This window comes from Oncorhynchus masou, chromosome 32 (assembly GCF_036934945.1).
Source record: "Oncorhynchus masou masou isolate Uvic2021 chromosome 32, UVic_Omas_1.1, whole genome shotgun sequence".
Taxonomy (NCBI): domain Eukaryota; kingdom Metazoa; phylum Chordata; class Actinopteri; order Salmoniformes; family Salmonidae; genus Oncorhynchus; species Oncorhynchus masou.
Window position 1 is genome coordinate 18,245,032 of NC_088243.1, and position 24,705 is coordinate 18,269,736.

Genomic DNA, 24,705 nt, shown 5'->3' on the forward strand with positions numbered 1-24,705 from the left:
CATATAATTGACAGCTTTGGAAAGAAAACACTCTGACGTTTCCAAAACTGCAAAGATATTGTCTGTGAGTGCCCCAGAACTAATGCTACAGGCGAAACCAAGATGAAATTTCATACAGGAAATGCCCCAGATTTTGAATGCGCTGTGTTCCAATGTCTCCTTATATGGCTGTGAATGTGCCAGGAATGAGCCTACACTTTCTGTCGTTTCCCCAAGGTGTCTGCAGCATTGTGACGTATTTGTAGGCATATCATTGGAAGATTGACCATAAGAGACTACATTTACCAGGTGTCCGCTTGTTGTCCTCTGTCGAAATTATTATTATCTCCAGCTGCGTCCACTTTTCCATTAGGTTCAGAGGAGAAAGGCAACTGCCACGAATGATTTATCATCGAATAGATATGTGAAAAACACCTTGAGGATTGATTCTAAACAACGTTTGCCATGTTTCTGTCGATATTATGGAGTTAATTTGGAAAAAGGTTTGGCGTTGTAATGACTGAATTTTCGGGGGGTTTTCTTAGCCAAACGTGATGAACAAAACGGAGCGATTTCTCCTACACAAATAATATTTTTGGAAAAACTGAACATTTGCTATCTAACTGAGAGTCTCCTCATTGAAAACATCCGAAGTTCTTCAAAGGTAAATTATTTTATTTGAATGCTTTTCTTGTTTTTGTGAAAATGTTGCCTGCTGAATGCCAGGCTTAATGCTATGCTAGCTATCAATACTCTTACACCAATGCTTGTGTAGCTATGGTTGAAAAGCATATTTTGAAAATCTGAGATGACAGTGTTGTTAACAAAAGGCTAAGCTTGTGAGCCAATATATTTATTTAATTTCATTTGCGATTTTCATGAATAGTTAACGTTGCGTTATGCTAATGAGCTTTTGAGGCTATGATTACGCTCCCGGATACGGGATTGCTCGACTCTAGAGGTTAATCTAGGTGAAAATCAAACCAATCATAAAACCAGTCAGTTGATTGTGTTAACCTGTTGAAACTCTAGGGGCGCAATTTCATTTTTGGATGAAAAACGTTCCCGTTTTAAACAAGATATTTTGTCACAAAAAGATGCTCGACTATGCATATAATTGCTACGATTCGAAAGAAAACACTCTGACATGTCCAGAAATACAAAGATATTTTCTGTGCGTGCCCTAGAACGTGAGCTTCAGGCAAAACCAAGATGAGACAGCATCCAGGAAATGAACAGGATTTTTGAGGCTCTGTTTTCCCTTGTCTCCTTATATGGCTGTGAATGCGAGAGGAATGAGAATGCCCTTTCTGTCGTTTCCCCAAGGTGTCTGCAGCATTGTGACGTATTTGTAGGCAGATCATTGGAAGATTGACCATAAGAGACCACATTTACCACGTGTCCGCCCGGTGTCCTGCGCCGAAATTGGTGCGCAAAAGTCACCTGCCAGTATTTTTCCAAGGGATACAGAGAGGAAAGCAAGCTTCCACGAACTGCATGTCAATGAAGAGATATGTGAAAAAACACCTTGAGGACTGATTCCAAACAACGTTTGCCATGTTTCGGTCGATATTATGTAGTTAATCCGGAAAAAGTTTTACGTTGTAGGTGACTGAATTTTCGGTTCGTTTCGGAAGCCAGACGCAATGTGGAAAACGGAACGATTTCTCCTACACACAGACGCTTTCAGGAAACACTGCGCATTTGGTGTGTAACTGAGAGTCTCCTCATTGAAAACATCAGAAGCTCTTCAAAGGTAAATGATTTTATTTATTTGGTTATCTGGTTTTTGTGAAAATGTTGCGTGCTACATGTTATTCAAAATGCATTGCTAGCTTTGCATACTCTTACACAAATTAGTCAATTTCTATGGTTCAAAAGCATATTTTGAAAATCTGAGATGACAGTGTTGTTAAGAAAAGGCTAAGCTTGAGAGCAGATGCATTATTTTCATTTTATTTGCGATTTTCAGAAATCGTTAACGTTACATTATGCTAATGAGCTTCAGGCTATAACTGTATACAGGTTTTTTTCATAGCCAAACGTGAACAAAACGGAGCGATTTGTCCTACACAAATAATATTTTTTTGAAAAACTGCACATTTGCTATGTAACTGAGAGTCTCCTCATTGAAAACATCCGAAGCTCTTCAAAGTTAATGATTTTATTTATTTGGTTATCTGGTTTTTGTGAAAATGTTGCGTGCTAAATGCTACTCAAAATGCTAAGCTAGCTTAGCATACTCTTACACAAATTAGTGAATTGCTATGGTTCAAAAGCATATTTTGAAAATCTGAGATGACAGTGTTGTTAAGAAAAGGCTAAGCTTGAGAGTAGGTGCATTATTTTCATTTTATTTGCGATTTTCAGAAATCGTTAACGTTGCGTTATGCTAATGAGCCTGAGGCTTTAGTCACGATCCCGGATCCGGGATGGGGAGTTTCAAGAAGTTAAACACCTCAGTTAAAGAATCCCCATTACAACAGGTGGACATAGCAGTTGTATTTCAAGTAAGATCAACATTTTTAGAATACTTTAGCTGTGCTTGGGCTTGTCTGGTGCAATAAAACCAATGGAATAGTTCCACAATGTGCAACGCCGCTCATCTGTACACTCCAGACAGACTCAAGAAAACACTCAAAATATTTGAAAAGAAAACAAATATTACTTGAACCCAGGTCGAAAGTACCTCAGACTACAATTTCAGGAAATCTATACAACACATTAGCTGTGTTATTTTTGGCAGACAAAGAAAGAAACAGGTGGAAGAAGAGGAAGAAAAAATGAAAAGAAAGCCGTTGAAATAATGGTAGGGGTACTGAGAAACAGCTAAATAATTCATATAACTTTACAATCTGAGGGAAAAGTAGGTCAGAATAAACAAAGAATAAAACACATCAAAGGAAAAGAAAATGCAACAAAGTCATAACGTAGTAGCTACCATATACCAGGAGTAAGCTCATGCAATGTTCATAAGGCATCAGACAGACAGAGCACGCTCAAATCACCGCTTTGGAATACAGAGGAAGAGGAAGGAGGAAAAACCCATCCCAAACACTTGTAGGAAGGTGAACTGGGGAGGCAACACATTCAGCTAACATCATATAGTCATCCCAAATCAATACAAACATGGTTGAACACCCTGCCTGCCTTGAGCCTCCCTATACCCCTGAAAATGTGCCATATAGCTGCTGCTCTTGCTGCTTGGCTTTGTCTGCCAACAGGGCCAACCTGAGCATACCTATCTATACACACTTCAGGGTGTGACTAAGCTACAGTGCATACAACTATAATATCCATTATGTATTGTTTGTTTGTTTTTTCTTTAGTTGATTTGTGTTCTTCTCGTCTGTCATTCTGTCCAAGTGCTTTTCAGTGGTGTGTTAACTATAATGCCCTCCATAATTATTGAGACAGTGATGGATAGTGATTTTTTTTCTACTGTTTGAAATCAAACAATGACTGTGAGGTTAAAGTGCAGACTGTCAGCTTTAATTATTTGAGAGTATTTTCATCCACATTGGGTGAACCGTATAGACATTTTGTACATAGTCCTCCCATTTTAGGGGACCAAAAGTATTTCACTTATATGTCTATTAAAGTAGTAAAAAGTGTAGCAAAAAATGTATGGTACCATATTCATAGCACACAATGATTACATCATGCTTGTGACTCTGCAAATGTGTTGGAGGCAAATCAAATTGTAACGTTTCTAAACACTTGTACATTAATGTGGATTCTACCATAATTATGGATAATCCTGAATGAATCATCAAGAATGGTGAGTGAGAAAGTTAGACACACAAATATCATACCTCAAAGATATGCTAACCTCTTACCATTACAATAACATGGGAGGTTAGCATTTTTGGGGGTATGATGTGATATTTGCACGTCATTGCGTGCTATGAACATGGGACCAAATATGGGACTAAGTACTTAACTTTTTACTACACATATGTGAATTTGTCCCAATAATTTTGGGCCCCTAAAATTGGGGGACTATATACAAAAAGTCCTGTAATTTCTAAACGGTTCACCCAGTATGGATGAAAACACCCTCAAATGAAAGCTGACAGTCTGAACTTTAACCTTACCGTCCTTGTTTGAATTCAAAACCAAACATTTGGAGTATAGAGCCAAAAGAAGAAAAAATCCATCACTGTCCCAATGATTACGGAGGGCACTGTACATACAACAAATACACAAGCATGACAACAACAAAAAATTCAACACTTCATTGAGAGCTTGCTTAGCGTTGTCAAGCTGGTGACATGACAATACCATTCTGTATAGCAGTTTCAACAATGGACTGTTTTCAGAGCACCACTGCCTCCTTGGGTTCCTAACATAATCTACACCCATAGTAGTGATTCCTATTAACACTCAAATGTCTCTCCTTTATTCTCAGGACTGACCTATGACATACTCCCGACAACAGACGAGTGTCTAAACGGCATCATTTAAAAAAACACACACACGGATTGGCTCTTGACATGCTCTAGCTAAGATTAGAGATATTTCAACAGGCCACCTGCCACACGGTATATTCGAGTCCAGTCTTAAGGACTGTCTCTCTCTTTCTCTTCAATAGGTAGCTTAATTTACTTCGTACTACATCAGGTTGGTTTCTAGAGATGGGGACAGACGTGGCTTTAAACACAATGGAGGAGGTCAGGTGGTCGTCCATTACAACAAACTGGGGGTCCTTGTCTGTCAGGTGAAAATAGGCAAACACAGAAAATTGGAGACCAAGGACCATTCTGAATAGAAATCAAATCATTAAAAAGGGTATATTATACCTACAAATCACAGGAGGGTGGTGGCACCTTAATTGGGGAGGACGGACTCATGGTAATGCCTGGAGCGGAATGGGTGGAATGGTATGAAAAACATCAAACACATGGTTTCCAAGTGTTTGGTGCCATTCTATTTACCATGAATGAGAATAAAGTAGACAGCACCACCACTACCATGTACAGCAACATCTACTGCTAAGCTAAGGGCTAATGGACACTCAGCCCTTACTGAAGTGTATTAACGGTGACAGGTACTGAGACAGAAAATGAGGGACTCATTCTTATCTTCCTGCACCTCATCAAGGCAGATAGCTCAATCCCTGTGTGCTGTTGTCTAGGGGCGGAAGGGTGTGTGTGTGTGTGTGTCAGATATGAAGAGAGGGGCGAGGTGGGGATCAGGGGAGAGTGGAGCGGACTGCTAGTTCACCTCAGAGAGCTTGGTAAATGAGAAGAGACAGGTGTGCTGGGGAACCTGGGCCGCAGGTGGCCATCCTTCTCACCAACAGCCATTTATCTCAATTTCACCCTGAGCTGCAAACCGCTTACAACTCACACACACTGTCCGGCCCGTACGTTCAGACGCCGTTTAAACTAATCATGGTGGCAGAATGGGGCCTAGCTTCATCAGCATAGAGAAACCCATCTAAACCTAGCTACCTACCGCATAGTACACACAACTTTAAAGACAGACACACACACACACACACACACACACACACACACACACACACACACACACACACACACACACACATACACACACAGTGTTTCTCTTCATCTCAGCTGGAATGTGGCTGCTATTTAGGCTGACTAAGAAGCCATATTGCTAGTGAATACTCTCAATAGCAGATAGAGAACATGAGAAGCTGTAGAAAGAAAAAGCCAAGGTGTGTTAGTATTCATCTGGAACCTCAGTATCCATGACCTAGAGAAACAGTCTGAACATGTGCTGCAGGTTCTGCTTCCCGTCATGTGGGCCCTACTCAAAATGTGTGTGTAGGACTACAGGAATGTAGTGTGTGTGCTGTCCTGGGGTGTAGGCCTACAGGAATGTAGTGCCTATACTGTCCTCGGGTACAGGTCTACAGGAATGTAGTGTGTGTCTTGTCCTGGGGTGTAGGCCTACAGGAATGTAGTGCCTGTACTGTCCTGGGGTGTAGGACTACAGGAATGTAGTGTGTGTACTGTCCTGGGGTGTAGGCCTACAGGAATGTAGTGTGTGTACTGTCCTGGGGTGTAGGCCTACAGGAATGTAGTGCCTGTACTGTCCTGGGGTGTAGGACTACAGGAATGTAGTGTGTGTACTGTCCTGGGGTGTAGGCCTACAGGAATGTAGTGCCTGTACTGTCCTGGGGTGTAGGCCTACAGGAATGTAGTGTGTGTACTGTCCTGGGGTGTAGGCCTACAGGAATGTAGTGTCTGTACTGTCCTGGGGTGTAGGACTACAGGAATGTAGGGTCTACTGTCCTGGGGTGTAGGACTACAGGAATGTAGTGTCTGTACTGTCCTGGGGTGTAGGACTACAGGAATGTAGTGTGTGTACTGTCCTGGGGTGTAGGCCTACAGGAATGTAGTGCCTGTACTGTCCTGGGGTGTAGGCCTACAGGAATGTAGTGCCTGTACTGTCCTGGGGTGTAGGCCTACAGGAATGTAGTGTGTGTACTGTCCTGGGGTGTAGGCCTACAGGAATGTAGTGCCTGTACTGTCCTGGGGTGTAGGCCTACAGGAATGTAGTGCCTGTACTGTCCTGGGGTGTAGGCCTACAGGAATGTAGTGTCTGTACTGTCCTGGGGTGTAGGCCTACAGGAATGTAGTGTCTGTACTGTCCTGGGGTGTAGGCCTACAGGAATGTAGTGTCTGTACTGTCCTGGGGTGTAGGACTACAGGAATGTAGTGTCTGTACTGTCCTGGGGTGTAGGACTACAGGAATGTAGTGTCTGTACTGTCCTGGGGTGTAGGACTACAGGAATGTAGGGTCTACTGTCCTGGGGTGTAGGACTACAGGAATGTAGTGTCTGTACTGTCCTGGGGTGTAGGACTACAGGAATGTAGTGTGTGTACTGTCCTGGGGTGTAGGTCTACAGGAATGTAGTGTCTGTACTGTCCTGGGGTGTAGGCCTACAGGAATGTAGTGCCTGTACTGTCCTGGGGTGTAGGCCTACAGGAATGTAGTGCCTGTACTGTCCTGGGGTGTAGGACTACAGGAATATATTGTGTGTCTTGTCCTGGGGTGTAGGACTACAGGAATGTAGTGTGTGTACTGTCCTGGGGTGTAGGACTACAGGAATGTATTGTGTGTCTTGTCCTGGGGTGTAGGACTACAGGAATGTAGTGTGTGTACTGTCCTGGGGTGTAGGCCTACAGGAATGTAGTGTGTGTACTGTCCTGGGGTGTAGGCCTACAGGAATGTAGTGTGTGTACTGTCCTGGGGTGTAGGCCTACAGGAATGTAGTGTGTGTCTTGTCCTGGGGTGTAGGACTACAGGAATATATTGTGTGTACTGTCCTGGGGTGTAGGCCTACAGGAATGTAGTGTGTGTACTGTCCTGGGGTGTAGGCCTACAGGAATATATTGTGTGTACTGTCCGGGGGTGTAGGCCTACAGGAATGTAGTGTGTGTACTGTCCTGGGGTGTAGGACTACAGGAATATATTGTGTGTACTGTCCTGGGGTGTAGGCCTACAGGAATAGGCCTTGTAGGCCTTTCTGCATGTTTGTAAGGCAGCACATAAGGGGGTGTAGGCCTGTCTGCCTGTTTGTAAGGAAGCACATAAGGGGGTGTAGGCCTGTCTGCCTGTTTGTAAGGAAGCACGTAAGGGGGTGTAGGCCTGTCTGCCTGTTTGTAAGGCAGCACGTAAGGGGGTGTAGGCCTGTCTGCCTGTTTGTAAGGAAGCACGTAAGGGGGTGTAGGCCTGTCTGCCTGTTTGTAAGGCAGCACGTAAGGGGGTGTAGGCCTGTCTGCCTGTTTGTAAGGCAGCACGTAAGGGGGTGTAGGCCTGTCTGCCTGTTTGTAAGGCAGCACGTAAGGGGGTGTAGGCCTGTCTGCCTGTTTGTAAGGCAGCACGTAAGGGGTGTAGGCCTGTCTGCCTGTTTGTAAGGCAGCACGTAAGGGGGTGTAGGCCTGTCTGCCTGTTTGTAAGGCAGCACATAAGGGGGTGTAGGCCTGTCTGCCTGTTTGTAAGGCAGCACGTAAGGGGGTGTAGGCCTGTCTGCCTGTTTGTAAGGCAGCACGTAAGGGGGTGTAGGCCTGTCTGCCTGTTTGTAAGGCAGCACGTAAGGGGTGTAGGCCTGTCTGCCTGTTTGTAAGGCAGCACGTAAGGGGGTGTAGGCCTGTCTGCCTGTTTGTAAGGCAGCACGTAAGGGGTGTAGGCCTGTCTGCCTGTTTGTAAGGCAGCACGTAAGGGGGTGTAGGCCTGTCTGCCTGTTTGTAAGGCAGCACGTAAGGGGTGTAGGCCTGTCTGCCTGTTTGTAAGGCAGCACGTAAGGGGGTGTAGGCCTGTCTGCCTGTTTGTAAGGCAGCACGTAAGGGGGTGTAGGCCTGTCTGCCTGTTTGTAAGGCAGCACGTAAGGGGGTGTAGGCCTGTCTGCCTGTTTGTAAGGCAGCACGTAAGGGGGTATAGGCCTGAGACTAGCCTCATAATACATACAGACTGTGATGAGCTATTAAGAAGTGCTTTTTTCTCAAAGTGTTACATCAATAAATCCCCTTTATTCAGGCCGACAGTAATCCTGCCCTCACCCCTCTGCTGTACATCAGAGGGAGGGAGGGAGGGTGAGAGAGCGCTAGAGGAATTATGCTCCATGTTTATTTCCTAATGTGTAAGCCTAGGTCTTTTACTACAAAGGATCTGAAAGAGGGGAGAACTGAAAAGACTTCTGAAGCTGTAAGACGTGGAGACGTAGTCTCAGAGGAATATGTCAAAACTCAACTTCCCACAATTGCACTGACTAGTCAGCCACTATGAAGCCTTTCATCTTCCCCAGTTTGACAACACAGAGCAGTTTGCCCTGTTTTATAAAGGGACAGTCAGTGTTCCCCTGAGAGGTGGATCATTTATCAACGCTCAAAGCCATAAAGCCAGGTCAAATAAGAATATTACTGTCTACACAATACATATTGTCTTTGGACGGCAAATGAAGAGAGGGAACCTTAATTTGAACTGTAGTTACCTAGACAAAATATAGCTAACTCCCCTTAGATCAATTAACCCAATATCAGAAATAATATAAAATCTAAATGACATAAAAAGCACCTGTGTAAAATAAGAAAGTGTCACGCCCTGATCTGTTTCACCTGTCTTTGTGCTTGTCTCCACCCCCCTCCAGATGTCACCCATCTTCTCCATTATCCCCTGTGTATTTATACCTGTCTTTGTGCTTGTCTCCACCCCCCTCCAGATGTCACCCATCTTCTCCATTATCCCCTGTGTATTTATACCTGTCTTTGTGCTTGTCTCCACGCCCCTCCAGATGTCACCCATCCTCTCCATTATCCCCTGTGTATTTATACCTGTCTTTGTGCTTGTCTCCACCCCCTCCAGATGTCACCCATCTTCTCCATTATCCCCTGTGTATTTATACCTGTCTTTGTGCTTGTCTCCACCCCCCTCCAGATGTCACCCATCCTCTCCATTATCCCCTGTGTATTTATACCTGTCTTTGTGCTTGTCTCCACGCCCCTCCAGATGTCACCCATCCTCTCCATTATCCACTGTGTATTTATACCTGTCTTTGTGCTTGTCTCCACCCCCCTCCAGATGTCACCCATCTTCTCCATTATCCCCTGTGTATTTATACCTGTCTTTGTGCTTGTCTCCACCCCCTCCAGATGTCACCCATCCTCTCCATTATCCCCTGTGTATTTATACCTGTCTTTGTGCTTGTCTCCACCCCCTCCAGATGTCACCCATCTTCTCCATTATCCCCTGTGTATTTATACCTGTCTTTGTGCTTGTCTCCACGCCCCTCCAGATGTCACCCATCCTCTCCATTATCCCCTGGGTATTTATACCTGTCTTTTTGCTTGTCTCCACCCCCCTCCAGATGTCACCCATCTTCTCCATTATCCCCTGTGTATTTATACCTGTCTTTGTGCTTGTCTCCACCCCCCTCCAGATGTCACCCATCTTCTCCATTATCCCCTGTGTATTTATACCTGTCTTTGTGCTTGTCTCCACCCCCTCCAGATGTCACCCATCTTCTCCATTATCCCCTGTGTATTTATACCTGTCTTTGTGCTTGTCTCCACGCCCCTCCAGATGTCACCCATCCTCTCCATTATCCCCTGTGTATTTATACCTGTCTTTGTGCTTGTCTCCACGCCCCTCCAGATGTCACCCATCTTCTCCATTATCCCCTGTGTATTTATACCTGTCTTTGTGCTTGTCTCCACGCCCCTCCAGATGTCACCCATCCTCTCCATTATCCCCTGTGTATTTATACCTGTCTTTGTGCTTGTCTCCACCCCCCTCCAGATGTCACCCATCTTCTCCATTATCCCCTGTGTATTTATACCTGTCTTTGTGCTTGTCTCCACCCCCCTCCAGATGTCACCCATCTTCTCCATTATCCCCTGTGTATTTATACCTGTCTTTGTGCTTGTCTCCACGCCCCTCCAGATGTCACCCATCTTCTCCATTATCCCCTGTGTATTTATACCTGTCTTTGTGCTTGTCTCCACGCCCCTCCAGATGTCACCCATCCTCTCCATTATCCCCTGTGTATTTATACCTGTCTTTGTGCTTGTCTCCACGCCCCTCCAGATGTCACCCATCTTCTCCATTACCCCTGTGTATTTATACCTGTGTTTTCTGTTTGTCTGTTGCCAGTTCTTCTTGCTTGTTCAAACCTACCAGCGTTTTGTCTCAGCACCTGTTTTTCCTTAGTCTGTCATTTTCTCGTCCTCCTGGTTTTGACCTTTGCCCGTCCTGACCCTGTACCCGCCCGCCTGACCACTGCCTGTCTCTGAGCCTGCCTGTATCTTGGCCTCTGCTCTGGATTATCGACCCCTGCCTGCCTTGACCTGTCGTTTGCCTGCCTCTGTGCTTACAATAAACATTGTTACTTCACACAGTCTGCATTTGGGTCTTACCTTGATTCCTGATAGAAAGAACAGCTGTTCAAAATCCACCATAAAATAGCTTATTGAAAACATGTCAAAAACTACAGAAGCTAACATAATTTCTTTATAATAATAGCGATACCCAAGTGCATCTAGGCCACCGTTTTGGTTGATTTCCTCTACTCCTCCAGCCAGTAAAGTGGAGTTAAGTTGATTTTTACACAAGCTGGCATCCTTAACCATGTTGTCTCTCTAACCAGACCAGAGAGGGAGGTAGGTGGTAGTAGTAACAGTATGTACAGCATCTGAGCTGTGGCCTGGTTTTCCCCTGACCAGAAGGAAGAAGGGAAGACAGAGAAGGTAAGGGGAGGATTACCATGGCGATGAGGTATGTTGTTGCCCTCCTCCAAGGTGGAGTGTCTTGGGCCTAGAGACAGAACAGGAGCTGGCATTAGCAGGCCTCTCCCAGTAAGGGTCGCTGTGGAGAAACAACGTGAAAATCTCTTAAAGCCTATAAGGAGAGAACAGTATGGACCACAGCCTTATATACACAGTACATATATGGAAATATGTATATAATGTATGTACTGTATATATACACAGTATAAATGGTTCTGGGGTGAGCCCCACTATCCTCTCCCCTCAAAGACCACAAAGATCATATATTACACATTCTGATCTAAAGCAGATAGAACCTGCAGTTCTAATTTCAGGTTGTCACATTTTTCACAGTATTCAGTAATGATCTTTTTTCTAAATGATACTGTACTACTAGAGAAAATGTAATGTACGCAAGCATGCAATCATTTCCAACCAACAGTTACACGAAAACATAGTGTGGGATGTGTGTGGGTTGATTTAGTCACGTAGAACCATACATTTGAGCCAGTTTGCTTCAGCAGGAAAATAATACTGCAATAACAGGAAATGTCAATTATTATGTGGATTATTATACTAATAATTAATTTGTATTTTTTTGGGCCCCCTTTTTCTTCCCAATTCTGACCTTGTCTTCTGACCTTGTCTTCTGACCTTGTCTTATCACTGTAACTCCCCAACGGGCTCGGGAGAGGCGAAGGTCGAGTCATGCGTACTCCAAAACATGACCCACCAAACCGCGCTTCTTAACACCTTTTCGATTAACCCAGAAGCCATCCGCAGCAATGTGTCAGAGGAAACACCGTTCAACTGACGAAGAAGTCAGCCTGCAGGCACCCGGTCCCCCACAAGGAGTCACTAGAGCGTGATGAGCCAAGTAAAGCCCCCCCGGCCAAACCCTCCCCTAACCCAGATGACACTGGGCCAATTGTGCGTTGCTCTAAGGGACTCCCAGGCTATAGTGACGCCACAACACTGCGATGCAGTGCCTTAGACAGCTGAGCCACTCGGGAGGCTTAATACATTTTTCGTTAGTGTAAATTACAAACTTTAGAAGCCTTTTTAAAACTCAAATACACCACGAGCTTGTATTTCCTGCTGTGCAGGAATATTCTCAACAACAAAGAGTGATCAATTAAGATCCTGCTAAGTATGTGCTTATTTTGAGCATGACTAAAGCAAGGTACTTGGTGAGTCTAGGACAGGATTCAGGGATAATCGGTTTGCTTGACACGCATCCAAATAAAATGAGTCATTGATTCATAGATTTTTGATTTTTGATCAAGACGAGTAATTTTGGAGAGGAATATTTAGGTATTGCAAGGCACAGATTAATTGTACCTGGCTATACTTTCACATTATTACATTGCCGCTGTCAGGTATACATCTGCTTTCTTCCAACTCAGTACACTAGAAAAGACATGCAGGTTCAACCCTCTCTCTTTCTCACAATTAAAAGCTATTGGACTCCTAGTCCCAGTGACGTGCTGTATGCCCCTGTGCACTGAATCTGCAGCAAATAGCTTTTATTTGTTAAGGAACCTCCTCACACCATCCTATTAAATAACAGAAACCTTTACTGAAATGATCTCACTCTGAAGGGGAGAAGCATTTACGGGCTAAGAAAATGGAAGCAGCACTCTCCGGAAGCGTCGCTTGCACTGTACAGCCCTCGCTAGCCAGTTATCTCCCCCAAGATTGATGCCTTTCCCTTTACCACCTTTTGCAAGCCACGTGTCATTTAGTACAAATGATTCCCTGTAGGTATGGGGGTATAAATGATTCCCTGTAGGTATGGGGGTATAAATGATTCCCTGTAGGTATGGGGGTATAAATGATTCCCTGTAGGTATGGGGGTATAAATGATTCCCTGTAGGTATGGGGGTATAAATGATTCCCTGTAGGTATGGGGGTATAAATGATTCCCTGTAGGTATGGGGGTATAAATGATTCCCTGTAGGTATGTGGGTATAAATGATTCCCTGTAGGTATGGGGGTATAAATGATTCCCTGTAGGTATAGGGGTATGGGTAATGTCAGCCAGTGCAATATGTTCCACAATATCAGCCCCCCACCACCACCACCACCACCACTGTGTACTGAATGAAACTACACACGTACGCACGCACATAATCACAAGCACACACCCTATCTGGCCTGAATGGTACAAAATGCAGCACAATGGATTTTGTTTCACGGCCACAAAGGTAAATTGCAGACAGCAATGGGAGATTTGGCCCATTTTTCAACGCTGACTATATTACACACTGTACCAGGCATTGTGTTGAATTTATACACTTTTTTCACACGTTGGAGAAAAAGAATTCCCAACAGCCCCATTCTACTCTATAAAATGCTCCAATGTGGCCTTTAGACGATTCCCTACGAACCAGCCATGTGATTGAAAACATGTCACTTTTACACTGTTTCCTCTCTGTTCACACTTTGGCACCACAAGCACCTGTGACCCCATTGTTGTTTTCTCAACATGTTTTTAACTTCCGTCATGCAGGTTGAAAATCCACAATTGTCCACATTTCCCCCACAGGCTACACTTGTACAAGGTAGTCTTTGCTGCTTCAGGAAAGCTGCTTGTGGTTTGGGGCTTGGTGTTTGTCTTGATGTTCCTGGGCTGGTACAGGAGGTAGGAAGCCTGGATGGTCAGAAACAGAGCTATCCTGGCACTAGAGGGTTTTTCTGCAGTGAGATATACCACTATTGTGATGCTCATTGGGTGGATAGACAGATATAGAGATCACTGGGAGGATTGTTATCCAGCCATGATGACTCTTTGTCCAAACAGCAGCCTGATCCTCCTCCTGCTCAGCTCCGCATGCCTCTGTTTCTCTGTGTGAATGAGATCTGCAGGGGGTGGATGGTGGGGCTCCCCCTCTTCTCCCCTTCTCACTTCCTCTACCCCCTCCCCCGTCTTCTCTCCTCCCCCTCCTCTCCTCTTCTTTCATCTCCCATCCTCTCTACCTGCCCTTCCTCTCCTCCCCCTCTCTTTCGCTCTGTCTCCAGCCCTCTGAATGTGTTAACAGGCACATCTCTGCTCTGCTCACCCTCTGAGGTAACAGGGGCTCAAATCAAGGGGCTGAATCACAATTGTTCAGCGCCGTACAAACAGACCAACAAAAAAAAACAGCAAACAAGGTCTGCATCCTCAGCCTTGAACAGAGACATAAAGCACAGAACAACCAAACTCCCTGTGGAGGACCACTTTCCTCAAACCTGTCATTAATTGACAAGACAGGAGGACAACAGTAGTTTCCTGTGTGTGTGAAAAAACAATAACAACCCAGCACTTATAGAGGATACATAGGCTACAGAGACCCATTCTGCCAGACATGAATAGAGCACAGAGACCCATGCTGCCAGACATGAATAAAGGAACACAGAGACCCATGCTGCTCGACATGAATAGAGGAGTACAGAGACCCATGCTGCCAGACATGAATAGAGGAGCACAGAGACCCATGCTGCCAGACATGAATAGAGGAACACAGAGACCCATGCTGCCAGACATGAATAGAGTAACACAGAGACCCATGCTGCCAGACATGAATAGAGGAGCACAGAGACCCATGCTGCCAGACATAAATAGAGGAACACAGAGACCCATGCTGCCAGACATGAATAGAGGAGCACAGAGACCCATGCTGCCAGACATGAATAGAGGAACACAGAGACCCATGCTGCCAGACATGAATAGAGGAGCACAGAGACCCATGTTGCCAGACATGAATAGAGGAACACAGAGACCAATGTTGCCAGACAGGAATAGAGGAACACAGAGACCCATGCTGCCAGACATGAATAGAGGAGCACAGAGACCCATGCTGCCAGACATGAATAGAGGAACACAGAGCCCATGCAGGCAGAGTAGAGTAGAGGAGTATTGGGTTCTGCAGTGATGATTAAAATATATTTGCTGGAACCTGGCAGTGGTAAGTGGCTGATGAATAAGAGTAGTCAGGCCCCGTGAGGAGCAGTCACCCACTGCTATACCACACACACACACACACACACACACACACACACACACACACACACACACACACACACACACACACACACACACACACACACACACACACACACACACACACACACACACACACACACGCACACACGCACACACACTCACACACGAGAAGAGGGAGCATATCCAACTGTTAAAGCGCATCACCTTAGAGGAAGCCCCAGCCCTCCCCTGCCTGCGTGGCATGTTTATTGGGACTTTATATTGACACCAGGATTTGGTGCTTGGGGCTGGCCAGCTGATTTAAAAGGCGTTTTATCGATGTCATCTGGAGGACTGAGGTGAGTGACATTTACAGGTATATTCTTCCCCCCTACTGCCAGTCCATTACAATAATAATGGTTTTCCTGGGTCCTTCCACTGGTTAACTGACCAAACCTCTGTAGAACCTGCATGGTGCATGGTGCTGGGAAGAGATCTTATGTAGGATGGCCATCGACTGTGACCATGTGGGTAACCCTTCATTTGGTTGGAGGGGAGTTAACATCCTTCCCTAACAGCTTTCCCAATGCGGAGACAGTTTGATGATTATTTTAGCACAACTGAAATGCCACACATACTGTAAAGCTTCTCATGAATGCATGTGTCAAACTCAAGGCCTGTGGGCCAGACCTGGCCCGCAAACCCATTCTGAGTAAAAATAAATAAATAAAATATGATTTGAATTATTTTAAAAATTCTGGGAAAAAACAACATTGAAATGACTAAAATCAAATGGAAACTGTGTAGAAATGATATTGAACCTTCATTTATATCTCTACTATTTACTCTGGTTTCTAATAATCGCCAAGACAAAAGCTGGACAGTCAGAGAGCATCGAAAGTCCCCCAAAACGATGGATAGAAGACCTCTTTTTGCACTAACCTTTTGGACTCATCACATACACTGCTGCTACTGTTAATTAGCTGTCACTTTATTCCTAGTTATATGTACATATCTACCTCAATTACCTCGTATCACTACACATCGTCTCGGTACTGGTATCACTTGTATATAGTATATAGTCAAGTTATCGTTACTCATTATGTATTTATTATTACTTATATTATTAGGTGTTTTAATGTTCAATTATTTCTCTATTTTCTTTCTCTCTGCATTGTTAGGAAGGACCCTTAAGTATTTCACTGGTAGTCTACACCTGTTGTTTACGAAGCATGTGACGGACACATTTTATTTTAGATCATTTTGACGGCAAGGAAATATAACACATTTTCAGTGCGGCCCTCCGGACCCCTGATGAAATGTAACTCATTTCTTTATCAAATAACACTATGGGGACCTATATTATGGTTAGGCTACTGTTGAGCCATGTACTGCATCAACATGTTTCATTTATAATTGAGTATACTATGGAGGAAGACAAGTTCAAAACATTCAAACTTTGGTCCATTTAATTAGTCTAAGAAATATATTGACTACAACAGGGGGCATGTTGTGACCATGTACTTGGAATTAGAACATTTTAATTATAATTAGAACACTTTGAATTCCACTTTAGAATGTCCAGTGTATCATTTCTCCAGGTCAGTAACTCATGCACAGTGTAAAGAGAGGGAATCTCTGCTCTGCATGCTGTCTGTCTGTCTCACTGAATATTTAACCACTACCTCATGAGTCCTGGCATCCAGCCAGCAGGCAGGACTGCATCCAGCCAGCCAGCCAGCAACACACACACACACACACAGTACACACACACTTCCCCACCCTCAACACCAAACAGGACAGACCATACAGTACAGACCATACAGGACAGACCACACAGGACAGACCACACAGGACAGACTATACAGGACAGACCACACAGGACAGACTATACAGGACAGACTATACAGGACAGACTATACAGGACAGACCACACAGGACAGACTATACAGGACAGACCACACAGGACAGACTATACAGGACAGACCACACAGGACAGACTATACAGGACAGACCACACAGGACAGACTATACAGGACAGACTATACAGGACAGACCACACAGGACAGACTATACAGGACAGACCACACAGGACAGACCACACAGGACAGACCACACAGGACAGACTATACAGGACAGACCACACAGGACAGACTATACAGGACAGACCACACAGGACAGACTATACAGGACAGACCACACAGGACAGACTATACAGGACAGACCACACAGGACAGACCACACAGGACAGACCACACAGGACAGACTATACAGTACAGACCACACAGGACAGACCACACAGGACAGACCACACAGGACAGACTATACAGGACAGACCACACAGGACAGACTATACAGGACAGACTATACAGGACAGACCACACAGGACAGACCACACAGGACAGACCACACAGGACAGACCACACAGGACAGACCACACAGGACAGACTATACAGGACAGACCACACAGGACAGACTATACAGGACAGACTATACAGGACAGACCACACAGGACAGACCACACAGGACAGACCACACAGGACAGACTATACAGGACAGACTATACAGGACAGACCACACAGGACAGACCACACAGGACAGACCACACAGGACAGACTATACAGGACAGACCATACAGGACAGGACGAAGATGTTCTAGGATTCCTCCATAATGACCACCAGTATACTCTTAACCAAGCCACTGTTAGGCAAAGGTTGCACTGACATTTTGTTGAAGTGAGTGAATGCTGTATAACTTTACTATCTTTCATCAGCATGAGTGTCTGTTAACGGGGACTCTTAGTGGTGCTTGACAGACCATCGCAGAGTGTATCAACCCTGAAGAAGGGAGGAGTGGATGGGCTCTCAGATACAAGAATGGTATTCAGGAAATGTATAGATAAATAATACAGGAATGTGTAATTGTTGAGAGAGAGAGAGAGAGAGAGAGAGAGAGAGAAAGGAGTTCATGGTCTTCCTCTCAAATGAGCCCTGGTCAAAAGAAGGTCTTACAGGGTATAGGGGACATGCACATAGATCCTTCATTACAGGGTATAGGGGACATACACATAGATCCTTCATTACAGGGTATAGGGGACATACACATAGATCCTTCATTACAGGGTATAGGGGACATACACATAGATCCTTCATTACAGGGTATAGGGGACATACACATAGATCCTTCATTACAGGGTATAGGGGACATACACATAGATCCTTCATTACAGGGTATAGGGGACATACACATAGATCCTTCATTACAGGGTATAGGGGACATACACATAGATCCTTCATTACAGGGTATAGGGGACATACACATAGATCCTTCATTACAGGGTATAGGGGACATACACATAGATCCTTCATTACAGGGTATAGGGGCATACACATAGATCCTTCATTACAGGGTATAGGGGACATACACATAGATCCTTCATTACAGGGTATAGGGGACATACACATAGATCCTTCATTACAGGGTATAGGGGACATACACATAGATCCTTCATTACAGGGTATAGGGGACATACACATAGATCCTTCATTACAGGGTATAGGGGCGTACACATAGATCCTTCATTACAGGGTATAGGGGACATACACATAGATCCTTCATTACAGGGTATAGGGGCGTACACATAGATCCTTCATTACAGGGTATAGGGGACATACACATAGATCCTTCATTACAGGGTATAGGGGCATACACATAGATCCTTCATTACAGGGTATAGGGGCGTACACATAGATCCTTCATTACAGGGTATAGGGGACATACACATAGATCCTTCATTACAGGGTATAGGGGCGTACACATAGATCCTTCATTACAGGGTATAGGGGACATACACATAGATCCTTCATTACAGGGTATAGGGGCGTACACATAGATCCTTCATTACAGGGTATAGGGGACATACACATAGATCCTTCATTACAGGGTATAGGGGACATACACATAGATCCTTCATTACAGGGTATAGGGGACATACACATAGATCCTTCATTACAGGGTATAGGGGCGTACACATAGATCCTTCATTACAGGGTATAGGGGACATACACATAGATCCTTCATTACAGGGTATAGGGGACATACACATAGATCCTTCATTACAGGGTATAGGGGACATACACATAGATCCTTCATTACAGGGTATAGGGACATACACATAGATCCTTCATTACAGGGTATAGGGGCATACACATAGATCCTTCATTACAGGGTATAGGGGACATACACATAGATCCTTCATTACAGGGTATAGGGGACATACACATAGATCCTTCATTACAGGGTATAGGGGCATACACATAGATCCTTCATTACAGGGTATAGGGGACATACACATAGATCCTTCATTACAGGGTATAGGGGCATACACATAGATCCTTCATTACAGGGTATAGGGGCATACACATAGATCCTTCATTACAGGGTATAGGGGCATACACATAGATCCTTCATTACAGGGTATAGGGGACATACACATAGATCCTTCATTACAGGGTATAGGGGACATACACATAGATCCTGATTGACATCACATGTTTTGTGACTCCACTGGGTATGTTAAAATGTTCAAAGACATTTAGTTGGTGATGAAATGATACTCACTCTTTGCATCCTCAATCCCAACAGTATTGAGAGAGTTGTCTGATGGCTGTCCTGAACACTTCCCTGTCTGTCCCTCCTCTGGTTCCTGAGCTGTTCTCCTCCCAGGCTCACAGCTTAGAGGCTGAATTATTAACCACAATCTAGTTCCCACATCAAACCTGCACAGTCTGCACAACACCATGCTTTGCATAGGAGAGACAGAGGGCCGTGCCTTCTCTACACAACACTGTCATTCACAGCTCCATGCACTGAAAAATACTCACTGCTTGGTTGCAGGACCCAGCGCTGGGCTGAGGAGGAAGGCAGAGGTTGCCAGAGATACAGTACTTTTCCTCTCCTAAGCTATGACAATAGAAAGCAACCACTACCTAGTCAACGAAAAAAAGTGTCTTGGAGAGCAATGTCCCAAAAGTCCCTCTTCAGTGGTCATCTTTGGATAATTTACCCAGCACCACATACACAGATACAATGAGTGAAGACCTCCATTGATACACCTCATACCCAAACACCGTATTGTACAAAGGGTCTTGACCCCGCCCTGTGCAACTTGGGTACTGGACGTCCTGACGGGCCGCCCCCAGGTGGTGAAGGTAGGTAACAACATCTCCAACCCGCTGATCTTCAACACTGGGGCCCCACAAGGGTGCGTTCTGAGCCCTCTCCTGTACTCCCTGTTCACCCACGACTGCGAGGCCATGCACGCCTCCAACTCAATCATCAAGTTTGCGGACGACACTACAGTGGTAGTCTTGATTACCAACAATGACGAGACGGCCTACAGGGAGGAGGTGAGGGCCCTCGGAGTGTGGTGTCAGGAAAATAAACTCACACTCAACGTCAACAAAATAAAGGTGATGATTGTGGACTTCAGGAAACAGCAGAGGGTGTACCCTCCTATCCACATCGACGGGACAGTAGTGGAGAGGGTAGTAAGGTTTAAGTTCCTCGGGGTACACATCACAGACAAACTGAATTGGTCCACCCACACAGACAGCGTTGTGAAGAAGGCGCAGCAGCGCCTCTTCAACCTCAACCTTCAACCTCAGAAATTCGGCTTGTCACCAAAAGCACTCACTAACTTCTACAGATGCACAATCGAGAGCATCCTGTCGGGCTGTATCACCGCCTGGTATGGCAACACCTCCACCCACAACCGTAAGGCTCTCCAGAGGGTAGTGAGGTCTGCACAACGCATCACCGGGGGCAAACTACCTGCCCTACAGGACACCTAAGGCCATAAAGATCATCAAGGACAACAACCACCCGAGCCACTGCCTGTTCACCCCGCTATCATCCAGAAGGCGAGGTCAGTACAGGTGCATCAAAGCAGGGACCGAGAGACTGAAAAACAGCTTCTATCTCAAGGCCATCAGACTGTTAAACAGCCACCACTAACATTGAGTGGCTGCTGCCAATACACTGACTCAACAACTCCAGCCACTTTAATAATGGAAATTGATGGACAAAATGTATCACTAGCCACTTTAAACTATGCCACTTAATATAATGTTTACATACCCTACATTACTCATCTCATATGTATATGTATATACTGTACTCTATATCATCTACTGCATCTTGCCATCTTTATGTAATACATGTAGCACTAGCCACTTTAAACTATGCCACTTTTATGTTTACATACCCTACATTACTCATCATATACTGTACTCGATACCATCTACTGCATCTTGCCTATGCCGTTCTGTACCATCACTCATTCATGTATCCTTATGTACTTATTCTTTATCCCTTTACACTTGTGTCTATAAGGTAGTCGTTTTGGAATTGTTAGCTTGATTACTCGTTGGTTATTACTGCATTGTCGGAACTAGAAGCACAAGCATTTCGCAACACTCGCATTAACATCTGCTAACCATGTGTATGTGACAAATAAAATGTTATTTGATTTAGAAGACAAAGGCACCGTGGTGACATAATTTCTCAAGTGTTCTTATCATAAGGATGTCAGTCAGTTAGACTGAGTGGGTGGTGCAGCAGTAGATGGTTAAAGGGTGATACCTTTCAGCAAAGTGTCTCTCTTCTCTTCCTAAATGTTTCAGCTCACCTGTGGTGAGAGGTGTCACTTCCAGGATGCACAGAGACAGTGTGACTGCTGCTGTGACTGGGAGGTAGACAGATAACCCAGTGTTCCTGCGGTTGTGGGGGCGCTGCCTTGTGCAGCTGTCTGAAACCCAGGCATCAGGATTCAGCGGATCAGACGGTGCAAAAGTGTTGACAAACTTGTCTGACTTGAATCTGCAAACAGAAATACTCGTGGCGCCACTTCAGGACCTCAAGACTGTTCACGTCACATATTCTGTGCTAAAATAATACACTATAGACTGCACTTATAGACAACACGTCACATATTCTGTGCTAAAATAATACACTATAGACTGCACTTATAGAGAACAGTTGGTTTCCAATTCCAAAGTCTGTTGTGAAATGAAAGGCACTGCAATACACATCGAGATCTATCTTATCCTCCTGTCGTCGTCCAGCTTTACAGTGTGTCACCATTAAGAATAGGCCCGACATAAGTCACGAATACTAGGATAAGAACTAGGAAATATTCCACTATTATGGTCTCTTCTTAGGAAGTCTGTTTTTAACCTTGCAAATGAATCCCATGAAATACTACAACATGTAAAATAGAGCAGATACAATCATTTAAATACTACAACATGTAAAAGAGAGCAGATACAATCATTTACATACGTATACATGTAAAATAGAGCAGATACTATCATTTACATACTTATACATGTAAAAGAGAGCAGATACAATCATTTACATACTTATACATGTTAAAGAGAGCAGATACAATCATTTACATACTTATACATGTTAAAGAGAGCAGATACAATCATTTAAATACTACAACATGTAAAATAGAGCAGATACAATCATTTACATACTTATACATGTTAAAGAGAGCAGATACAATCATTTAAATACTACAATATGTAAAATAGAGCAGATACAATCATTTAAATACTACAACATGTAAAATAGAGCAGATACTATCATTTACATACTTATACATGTAAAAGAGAGCAGATACAATCATTTACATACTTATACATGTTAAAGAGAGCAGATACAATCATTTAAATACTACAACATGTAAAATAGAGCAGATACTAAGGTCCTGCATTGCAGCGCTAGCTGTGCAACTAGAGATTCTGGGTTCAAGTTCAGGCTCTGTCGCAGCCGTGACCGGGAGACCCATGGGGAGGCGCACAATTGGCCCAGCGTCGTCCGGGTAATGGGAGTGTTTGGCCGGCAGGGATGTCCTTGTCCCATCGTGCACTAGTGACTCCTGTGGCGGGCCAGGTGCAGTGCACTCTGACACGGTCGCCAGGTGTTTCCTCCGACACATTGGTCCGCTGGCTTCTGGGTTAAGTGGGCATTGTGTCAAGAAGCAGTGCGGCTTGGTTGGGTTGTGTTTTGGAGGACGCACGGCTCTCGACCTTCGCCTCTCCCGAGTCCGTACGGGAGTTGCAGCGATGAGACAAGACTGTAACGAACAATTGGATACCACAAAATTGTGGAGAAAAAGGGGTAAAAGAAATATTTAAAAAATAAAGAGATCAAATACAATCATTTAAATACTTCAACATTACAAATAGAGCATGATATAATCAGGTGCACTGCACCTGGCCCGCCACAGGTGTCACTAGTGCACGATGGGACAAGGACATCCCTGCCGGCCAAACACTCCCATTACCAGGACGATGCTGGGCCAATTGTGCGCCTCCCCATGGGTCTCCCGGTCACGGCTGCGACAGAGCCTGGACTTGAACCCAGAATCTCTAGTTTCCACAGCTAGTGCTGCAAACAAGCCACAATGCATTACAAATAGAGCAGATATAATCATTTCAATACTTCAACATTACAAATAGAGCAGATATTTTTGCTTTGACCTTTATTTAACTAGGCAAGTCAGTTAAGAACAAATTCTTATTTCCAATGACTGTCACACCCTGACCATAGTTTGCTTTGTATGTTTCTATGTTTTGGTTGGTCAGGGTGTGATCTGAGTGGGCATTCTATGTTGGATGTCTTGTTTGTCTATTTCTATGTCTGGCCTGATATGGTTCTCAATCAGAGGCAGGTGTTAGTCATTGTCTCTGATTGGGAACCATATTTAGGTAGCCTGGGTTTCACTGTGTGTTTGTGGGTGATTGTTCCTGTCTCTTCACCAGATAGGACAGTTTAGGTTTTCACACATTTATTGTTTTGTTAGTTATTTCATGTCTAGTTCCTTTATTAAAGAACATGAATAACCACCACACTGCATTTTGGTCCGCTTCTCTTTCACCAGAGGAAAACCCTTACAATGACGGCCGAGGAACAGTGGGTTAACTGCCTGTTCAGGGGCAGAATGACAGATTTTTACCTTGTCAGCTCGGGGGTTTGATCTTGCAACCTTCCGGTTACTAGTCCAATGCTCTAACCACTAGGCTACCCTGCCGCCCCTCATTTAAATACTACAACTGTACCGGCGTTCTTCGTTTGTCGCAAGAGAGTTGGACCGAAATGCAGCGTGTTGGTTACTCATGTTTTTTAATGAAACAAATAACGATTACAAGAAAATACTGAGACAAATATAAAACAACAAACGGAACGTGAAAAACCTATACAGCCTGTCTGGTGAACACTAACACAGAGACAGGAACAATCACCCACAAACACACAGTGAAACCCAGGCTACCTAAATAGGGTTCCCAATCAGAGACAACGAGAATCACCTGACTCTGATTGAGAACCGCCTCAGGCAGCCAAACCTATGCAACACCCGACTCAGCCGCAATCCCAATAACTAAAAAACCCCACTACAAAATACAACAACATAAACCCATGTCACACCCTGGCCTGACCAAATAATTAACAAAAAC

General features: G+C 44.5%; 1 protein-coding gene across 1 annotated transcript in view; it reads right to left on the reverse strand.

Moving 5' to 3' along the window:
- LOC135527157 (neuronal PAS domain-containing protein 3-like) overlaps nucleotides 1–11,926 on the reverse strand; it is a 435,357-nt gene extending 423,431 nt beyond the window's left edge. The window contains exons 1-2 of the mRNA XM_064955797.1: nucleotides 11,871–11,926; nucleotides 11,215–11,316 (exon numbers count right to left, since the gene is read on the reverse strand). Of these exons, the coding sequence (XP_064811869.1) occupies nucleotides 11,215–11,316; nucleotides 11,871–11,926 (158 nt within the window). The remainder of the gene's footprint in view (nucleotides 1–11,214; nucleotides 11,317–11,870) is intronic.
- Between the last annotated feature and the right edge of the window lie 12,779 nt (nucleotides 11,927–24,705).